Raw genomic sequence first — 10000 nt, forward strand, 5'->3', positions numbered from 1 at the left:
TGGGCCATGCGGGCCCTAATAAATAAATATTGACTGTTACCCCCCTAAAAAAATAAAATAAATATTGACTGTTGTTACCCAAAGTATATTAAGTGGGATTTTTTAGAAAAACAAATATATACAGTAACACAAAAACAACCTGTCTCTGTGGTCACTATAGGTGTATAAATAATAATATAGTGTTAAATAAAATCAGTCCCTTGGGCACAAAACTGAAAATAATACAGCTCTCCGAAAAGTGCACTTCTGCTGCTATTGGAACATAATAATAATAACTGGGATTTATATAGCGCTTTTCTAAGTACCCAAAGTCGCTTTACATGTAGAACCCATCAATCATTCACACCTGGTGGTGGTAAGCTACTTTCATAGCCACAGCTGCCCTGGGGTAGACTGACGGAAGCGTGGCTGCAATTTGCGCCAACGGCCCCTCCGACCACCACCTCATTCAATTCACCGGTGTGAGTGGCACCGGGGGCAAAGGGTGAAGTGTCCCGCCCAAGGACACAACGGCAGCGATTTTTGGATGGTAAGAGGCGGGGAGCGAACCTGCAACCCTCAGGTTTCTGGCACGGTTGCTCTACCCACTACGCCATGCCGCCCCATAATAACTACACACACAGGCAGACAGCTGACGCCCTGAGATCGGTAGGTTGTGAGTTCCAACCCCGGCCGAGTCATACCAAAGACTATAAAAATGGGAGCCATTACCTCTCTGCTTGGCACTCAGCATCAAGGGTTGGAATTGGGGGTTAAATCACCAAAAATGATTCCCGGGCGCGGCCACCGCTGCTGCCCACTGCTCCCCTCACCTTCCAGGGGGTGATCAAAGGGTGATGGGTCAAATGCAGAGAATAATTTCGCCACACCTAGTGTGTGTGTGACAATCATTGGTACTTTAACTTTAACTTTAACAAACAATCCAAGACGTCTAATAAAGTTCCAAAGCAGATTAATCCATTTAGGCTCTTTTATTGTTGTTGATCTTGCTTTGTCTTTTCCTATCTTTACTTTTGTCTTGCACTGGACTGTTATTTTTTTTCTTTTTTAAACTGAAATACACACAATGACAAATGTATAAGCTATTAACATACTGAAATGTAATACACAATATGTAAATATTAGCTTCACACAAATATACAGTACTATCCTCAAACAAATACTTCTGAGTGTTGAAACTATTTCGATGGTGGAAATACACGACTGGCAGCCATTTTAAGCCCTCAAAACATCCATTGAAACAGTGCACAAAAATCGTTTTTCAATAAACGTCTCACTATCAAATTTAACCACTTTCCACCTTAATATTGAGTTATATAAACAAGTTAAACCGTTTACTTACAGACTTATCTTTTCCAAGGCTTGTAAGAGCTAACACAACTTGTCTACTTCTCAATTGTCTCACGAACTGGACTAACATCGTCAACCCGGAAGTGCCCAAACTATTGACGCGTAGTATTTTCATATCGCCACAAGGTGTCAGTAAGAGTCTACAATCAAATGGGCATAACATTGCCCATTTGGGATTCGAATAAAGCACCAACTCTTTTTCTTTACTATAGTGACCTCGATAACGGGAACCGGTTCTCAAAAAGGGATTTGAGTCCATGGAATCGGTTCATTTCTTATCGAACAACCGGGAGAATCGGTTTCGAACATCATCCCTACCCATGACACCCTTAAAGTCTGTCGTCTACGGTAACACATGCGCACCTCTGCAGTTTGCCGAGTCTGCGGCCTCTCTTGGACGTCAACTACCTGCCGCTGACGGACATGCGGATAGCCAGGACCTTCTGCTTCTCCAATCTGGGTCAAGCCCTCTACCTCACCTCCCCCACGGAGGTCCAGAGGATCACCTACAGCCTGGACACCTGCGACAACCTTCAGGTACCAACATCTCTTTTACCTTCATCTTCAAATGTCCACTTTTGCTACCTAAATACTGCAGGAACCAGGACCATACACTATTGAATCAATACGGTCCCAATTACTGGTACCTGGTGATTGATACCGGTACCAATTTTCGGTACTTTTCTATTTGTTAAAGGAGCAGCATCTCTTCATCCGTGGCTCACTAGTGCAACAACAACGCCCGAAATGTAGTCCCGTGAAAAACCGTCTCACCGGAACTCTCTAATAACTAAAGTTCCTTGGGTGAATAATGTAAAGTCACTACACCGGTATGTTTTAGTGCTTTCATGGCGAGTTTACTGACAGATATAAGTAAGAACTTTACACTACTTTATATTAGAAATGGCAACAGTGGAGGATGAATGTCCCATAACAAGAAGATAGAGAAAAAGAAGAAGCTTATGACTACAACATTTTCAGGACTTATGCAGATCCCAAATACACATCAGCAGGTACCAGAAGGTAAGAAAAGTTGGTTTTGCATAATATTGCGAAACAACAAACACCGGGTAATGTCTGCTAATAGGTTCCATTTTGCGGTCCTTATACACACCATAATAATACTCCTCTGTTGACGCACAGTACAATCCATCAAGCGGTGTGGCTTCATAGCTTACCAAAGTCCTACTAAAACATTTTGATGGATTTTTGAGCGCCGTGTGTAATGTTCTATATTCTCAATGGAACATTTAAACTTTTGGTGTTGTTTACTTGAGTCATATTGCAGCCTACACATATCTCGTATGTGTGACTGCCATCTACTGGTCATACTTATCACTACCCCTCGTACCAAATAAAATGGCTTCGAGGTCAGAAAGCACAACCAGAATTACGCCGTACGTTAGGTTATAAGGCGCACTGTCGATGTTTGAGAAAATGAAAGGATTTTAAGTGCGCTTATAGTCCGAAAAATACGGTAGTAATTTCACGCACTGCAAAAAGTCAGTGTTCAAAAACAAGAAAAAAAAAATACAAAAATGAGGGGTATTTTACTTGAACTAAGGAAAGTTATCTGCCAATAGAACAATAAAATTTGGCTTGTCAAGACTTTCCAAAACAAGTAAAATTAAAGCTGCAAGCAGCATTGGTCGGGCCCGCGTATTTGGCAGGTGCTAGTCCTAAGTGTCCCAATACTTTTGTCTACTTTTAGTCTGAAGTGTCCCAAGACTTTTGTCTAGTGTACCTACCTTGTCTGCATTGTGTGGGCACGTTGGTGCTTCCTGCTTTTAAGCAGCCATCTTAAAAAAAAAACTTTGAAGGGTCATAAAATCAAAACCGGAGCAGGTATTAAAAAGCTGTTCTGTTATTTTATACACAAGGGTTTAATCTCTCTCCTGTGTTAGTTTGAAGCCGAAACGACAAACGCGCTCAGAGGAGATAGTTTTTGAAGGAAGGTGACCGGTTTTTACAAAAAAATTGTTTTGAAGGGGGAATAGCAAACTTCCTGTAGATTTTTGCTGGGGGTTGTCAATTTATGAAATGTAGGTCTAAGTAAGACCTACGGAGAGGTTTTTGTTTCATGTCTCTCCGACCTTCCCAGTGGGAGTTACAGGCAGTTTTGTCATTTTTTTCTTCCGAGGAGCAGTTTTTTTCTCCGTTTTATTCAAAAATTGCTCTAGAGCGCAATTTTATGATTTGGGGTTAGGTTTTTTTTTATTAGATCACAATTTTTGCCAGTCCTGATGTGTGTGTTCAGTTTGGTGAGTTTTGAAGCATGTTAAAAGGGTCAAATTACAGCTCAAAAAGGCAAAAGTGACTGTTTTTAGTACTTTTTTGTCTTGAAGGGGGAATTGCCAACTTCCTGTTGATTTTTGCCCGAGAATATACAATTATAAAAACTAGGTCTAAGTCAGACCTACATAGAGGTTTTTGTTTCATGTCTTTCCGACCTTCCTAGTGGGAGTTACAGGCAGTCTAGTTTTATTTTTTCCTAGGGGGCGCTAGAGCGCAATTTTGATTTTTGCGGTTCGGTTGTTTTATTAAAAGACAATTTTCGCAGGTCCTGATGTGTGGGTCAAATATGGTGAGTTTTGAAGCATGTTAAGTGCTCAAAATTAGTGCTCAAGAGGCGGCCGGTATAATAATAATAATTAAAGCTGCAAGCAGCGATGGACGGGACCGACTTTGACGGCACATAAAATCCAAACCGGAGCAGTAATTAAAACTCTTTCGTCAACTTTTAATCAGAAGGGTTCAATCTCTCTCCTGTGCTAGTTTGAAGCCGACACGACAAACGCGCTCAAAGGAGATAATGTTTGAAAAAAGGTGACCGATTTTTACAAAACTTTTGTTTTGAAGGGGGAATTGCAAACTTCCTGTTGATTTTTGCTTGGGGTTGTCAATATATGAAATGTAGGTCTAAGTGAGACCTACATAGAGGTTTTTGGTTCATGTCTCTAAGACATTCCTACTGGAAGTCACAGGCAGTTTTGTCTGAGTTTTCTTCCTAGGAGCAGTTGTGTCTGTGTTTTCTTCCTAGGGGGCGCTAGAGCGCAATTTTGAGTTTTGGGGTTGGGTTTTTTTATGAGAGTGCAATTGTTGCCAGTCCTGATGTGTTTGTCCAGTTTAGTGAGTTTTGAAGCATGTTAAGGGGGTCAAATTACAGCTCAAAGAGGCAAAAGTGACTGTTTTTACAAAAATGTTGTTTTGAAGGGGGAATTGCAAACTTCCTGTTGATTTCTGCTGAAAGATGTCAATGTATGGAATGTAGGTCTAAGTGAGACCTACATAGAGGTTTTTGTTTCATGTCTCTACGACATTCCTACTGGGAGTTAGAGGCAGTTTTGTCTGTGTTTTCTTCCTAGGGGGCGCTAGAGCGCAATTTTGAGTTTTGGGGCTAGGTTTTTTGATCGGATCGCAATTTTTGCCAGTCCTGATGTGTGTGTCAAATTTGGTGAGTTTTGAAGCATGTTAAGGGGGTCAAATTACAGCTCAAAGAGGCGGCGGAATAATAATAAAACCTTACAATTACAATAGGGTCCTCTGTCCCAAAGGGACATTGCGGTCCCTAATAAAACCTTACAAATTCAATAGGTCCTTATGCCCCATTGTATAAGGACTCCCAAAGGGAGTCCTTATACAATGGGCCATGCGGGCCCTAATTAGCTAACCTCAATGAACCCAAAAATACCTTAAAATAAGTATATTCTCACTAATAACAAGTGCACTTTTCTTGGTAGAAAAAAAAAACTTTATTCTCAATATGTTGAAAAATATTCTTAAATGAAGTAAATGCTAGTGCCATTATTTTGACATAATGATATGCGCTCGGCATTACATTTCTTGAAACCAGCAAACTTATACTAAAAACTAATTCATTGTTCTTAATGGAAAGGCAACGAGGCAAGCGCTTGTTACTCTCGGGGTCTCCTAGCCGCTCAGGCAAATCATATTGTCTAAAAAGGCATTTTTTCATCGACAACATGACATCATCGTGCCAAGTGCGTGCTCTTTCAGTCAATTAGTGCGCATATATACAGCCCGGCCCCCGGCCAAATTTTTCTTTTTTACCGCTTGTCCCTAAAAGGTACAAGCGGTAGAAAATGGATGGATGGATGGAGATTGAACTTATTTAGTCAGGTTTGGGACAGGTGTGCTGCTGGTGTAGCCACAGTGTGCACGTCTGATGTTGCTCCACTCAATGCTCAGGGACTTTTTGCGTTTGCTCACACATGAAAAAGTAGAGGGAACATTGCTAATGACCCATATAAAACACTGATATTGCCCTTTGAAGGACCCACGTGTCTTTTGTGGTGCAGGAGATGCTGAGTGAGTTGTTTACACCTGTGGAAACACCTGAAGCTCCCAACAGAGGTTTCTTCAAAGGCCTCTTTGGCGGAGGAGCTCAGTCTCTGGACCGGGAGGACCTCTGTGAGTACTTAAAAAGCGGACCCGGTTAGTGCCAGAAAGTATTTGTCGACGATTTGTACGCGTTCCTGGTGACAGTTGGCGAAACCACCGCCGGGAAGGCGTCGCGCAGCCTGGCCCAGCACATCCCCGGCCCGGGCGGCATGGAAGGCATGAAGGGTGCGGCGTCGGGCGTGGTCGGGGACCTGGCCCGCGCCCGGATAGCTCTGGACGAGCGAGGTCAGAAACTGGGGGAGTTGGAGGAGAGGACGGCCGCCATGATGTCCAGCGCAGACTCCTTCTCCAAACACGCTCACGATGTAAGCATCTCTTTGACTCTCAAGTGCAGGTTTTTAATGTTTTTTTTAATCATCACGTCACTGCATGAGGTCCTCCTCACTAAATAATTACAGATCTACAAAGTCCTCACCTGGGCCTTTAATAGGAGATATGACTTCATGAGTCTTTTACTAATACAAAACCCCAAAAGCAGTGAAGTTGTCACGTTGTGTAAATGGTAAATAAAAAGAGAATACAACAAATCCTTTTCAACTTACCGTATTTTCCGCACCATAAGCCGCCCTGGGTTATAAGCCGCGCCTTCAATGAACGGCATATTTCAAAACTTTGTCCACCTATAAACCGCCCCCGTGTTGTAAGCCGCATCTAACTGCGCTAAAGGAATGTCAAAAAAACAGTCAGATAGGTCAGTCAAACTTTAATAATATATTAAAAACCAGCGTGATGTGGGCGCGCATGGAGTCGTATATCAACATGGACGGAGCTGCGTGAAAAAAGCCACCCGGCCTCTTTCACGTAAACTTACCTTAACCACTCGCTCATCTTTTCTTCATCCATCCCTTCGAGTTAGCTTTTATGATGACGCCGGCTGGAAAGGTCTCTTTTGGCAAGGTCTTCCTTTTGAATATCACCATGGGTGGAAGTTTCTGGCCATTAGCATGGCAAGCTAGAACCACAGTGAAGGGCGACTTCTCATTCCCTGTGGTGCGAATATTCACCGTACGTGCTCCCGTTGTATCCACAGTGCGGTTCACAGGAATATCAAAAGTCAGTGGAACCTCGTCCATGTTGATAATGTTCTCTGGCCGGATCTTTTTTTCCAGCTATCTTGTTTTTACAATATGCACGGAAAGTAGCCAGCTTTTCTTGAAAGTCTTTAGGCAGTTGCTGTGAAATAGTAGTCCGTGTGCGGATGGAGAGATTGCGTCTTTTCATGAACCGGAAACCTGTCGCTTAGTAGGAGCCATTTTGTGGTCTTTACAGATGTAAACACACAAAGGAAATGAAACGTAATATCCGCGCGCTCCTTCTTCTTCTTCTACGCGGGCGGGTGGTTGCTTACAGTAGAAGAAGAAGCGCTTCCTGTTCTATGGGGGCGGGTGCTTACCTTGGCGGTTGCTTGCGTAGAAGAAGAAGCGCTTCCTGTTCTACGGGGAAAAAAGATGGCGGTTGTTTACCGTAGTTGCGAGACCGAAACTTTATGAAAATGAATCTTAATATTAATCCATATATAAAGCGCACCGGGTTATAAGCCGCACTGTCAGCTTTTGATTAAATTTGTGGTTTTTAGGTGCGGCTAATAGTGCGGAAAATACGGTATATAGACTGCAAAGACAAGATATTTCATGTTCACACTGAGAAACTTCATTTTTTTTTTGCAAATAATCATGAACTTAGAATTTAATGGCAGCAACACATTGCAAAAAAGTTGTCACATGGGCATTTTTACCACTGTGTTACATGGCCTTTCCTTTTAACAACACTCAGTAAAGGTTTGGGAACTGACGAGACACATTTTTGAAGTGGAATTCTTTCCCATTCTTGCTTGATGTACAGCTTAAGTTGTTCAACAGTCTCCCTTCTCATATTTTAGCCTTCATATTGCACCACACATTTTCAATGGGAGACAGGTCTGGACTACAGGCAGGCCAGTCTAGTACCCCGCACTCTTTTACTACGAAGCCACGCTGTTGTAACACGTGCAGAATGTGGCTTGGCATTGTCTCGCTGAAATAAGCAGGGGCGTCCATGAAAAAGACGTCGCTCGGATGGCAACGTATGTTGCTCCAAAAGCTGTATGTACCTTTCAGCATTAATGGCCCCACTGTGGACTGGACTCTTACTGTTATGCTGGATCCACTATGGACTGGACTCTTACTGTTATGCTGGATCCACTATGGACTGGACTCTCACAATATTATGTCAGACCCACTCGACATCCATTGCATTCTGTCTCCCTAGAGGGGGGGGGGGGTTACCCACATATGCGGTCCTCTCCAAGGTTTCTAATAGTCATTCACATCGACGTCCCACTGGGGTGAGTTTTTCCTTGCCCTTATGTGGGTTCTGTACCGAGGATGTCGTTGTGGCTTGTGCAGCCCTTTGAGACACTTGTGATTTAGGGCTATATAAATAAACATTGATTGATTGATTGATTGATAATGGTGCCTTCACAGATGTGTAAGTTACCCATGTCTTGGGCACTAATACACCCCCATACCATCACACTGGCTTTTAAACGTTGCGCCTAGAACAATCCGGATGGTCCTTTTCCTCGACGTCCACAGTTTCCAAAAACAATTTGAAATGTGGACTCGTCAGACCACAGAACACTTTTCCACTTTGCATCAGTCCATCTTAGATGAGCTCGGGCCCCGGCGAAGCCGTCGGCGTTTCTGGGTGTTGTTGATAAATGGCTTTAGCTCATACTTGCCAACCCTCCCGAATTTTCCCGGGAGACTCCCGAAATTCAGCGCCTCACCCGAAAACCTCCCGGGACAAATATTCTCCCGAAAATCTCCTGATTTTCAGCCGGAGCTGGAGGCCACGCCCCCTCCAGGTCCATGCGGACCTGAGTGAGGACAGCCTTTTTTTCACGACGGGAGGACAGCAGGGTGACAAGAACTAAATCATCCAGACTAAAGATACATTGTATTATTATGTTTATCTTACCTAAAAATAAATATATTTATTAATTTTTTTTTTTTTAACTAAATACATTTTTACTATATTTTGCTAAAAACATCAACATTAATTGTATTTTTATTTTTTCTGACTCCTTATTACATCAAGCCATAGAATTATACCGGTACATTAAAATAAACATATTTAAAATAATTAATTTTAAATTATCATAATAATTCATTTAAAATGACCATATTTATTTATTAAAATAATTGTTTGTTTATCAATAACTTTAGCATTTTATTTATTAAATTATATTATATTAAGTATCAATGATCTAAACACAGTTTTGTTTGCATATTTTCAGGATGTAGATATATATATATGTATGAAATACTTGACTTGGTGAATTCTAGCTGTCAATATACTCCTCCCCTCTTAACCACGCCCCGCCCCACCCAGACCACGCCCCCAACCCCAACCTCCCGAAATCGGAGGTCTCAAGGTTGGCAAGTATGCTTTAGCTTTGCATAATAAGAGTTTTAACTTGCACTTACAGATGTAGTTACTGACAGTGGTTTTCTGAATTATTCCTGAGCTCATGTGGTGATATCCCTTACACACTGATGTCGCTTTTTGATGCAGTCCCGCCTGAGGTATCCAAGGTGTGTAATATCATGGCTTACGTGCAGGGATTTCTCCAGATTCTCTGAACCTTTTGATGATATTACGGAGCGTAGATGGTGAAATCCCTAAATTCCTTGTTGAGAAATGTTGTTCTTAAACAATTTGTTGTTGACAAAGTGGTGACCCTCGCCCCCGTCCTTGTTTGTGAACGCCTGAGCATTTCATGGAAGCTGCTTTTTATACCCAATCCTGGCACCCACCTGTTCCCAATTAGCCTGTTCACCTGTGGGATGTTCCAAATAAGTCTTTGATGAGCATTCCTCAACTTTCTCACTCTTTTTTGCCACTTGTGCCAGCTTTTTTTGAAACATGTTGCAGGCATCAAATTCCAAATGAGCTCATTTTTCCAAAAAATAAAATGTTCCAGTTCGAATGTTAAAATATCTTGTCTTTGCAGTCGATTCAATTGAATATAAGTTGAAAAGGATTTGTTGTATTCTCTTTTTATTTACCATGGGATTAGGAATAAGCCAAAGAAGCGTCAACAATGTCATATTTTTGTTGTTCCCCTCAGATGATGGTGAAGTACAAAGACAAGAAGTGGTACCAGCTCTGATGGCGGAGCACTGTGGACTCTGTAAACACACACACACACACACACACACAGACACACACCAGTATGATCCAGGAG

At 42.2% G+C, this 10000-nt stretch overlaps 1 protein-coding gene across 8 annotated transcripts in view; it reads left to right on the plus strand.

The window, feature by feature from the left end:
* Positions 1 to 10000, plus strand: part of stxbp5b (syntaxin binding protein 5b (tomosyn)) — a 125967-nt gene that overhangs the window by 115015 nt on the left and 952 nt on the right. For all 8 annotated transcript variants that reach the window (XM_061924497.2, XM_061924498.2, XM_061924501.2 and 5 more), the window contains 4 exons: positions 1722 to 1887; positions 5670 to 5781; positions 5857 to 6077; positions 9884 to 10000. The exon at positions 9884 to 10000 is cut by the window's right edge. In XM_061924497.2, the coding sequence (XP_061780481.1) occupies positions 1722 to 1887; positions 5670 to 5781; positions 5857 to 6077; positions 9884 to 9925 (541 nt within the window). In that variant the 3' untranslated portion in view covers positions 9926 to 10000. The remainder of the gene's footprint in view (positions 1 to 1721; positions 1888 to 5669; positions 5782 to 5856; positions 6078 to 9883) is intronic.

Source organism: Nerophis lumbriciformis, linkage group LG29, assembly GCF_033978685.3.
Source record: "Nerophis lumbriciformis linkage group LG29, RoL_Nlum_v2.1, whole genome shotgun sequence".
NCBI classification, from domain to species: Eukaryota; Metazoa; Chordata; class Actinopteri; order Syngnathiformes; family Syngnathidae; genus Nerophis; species Nerophis lumbriciformis.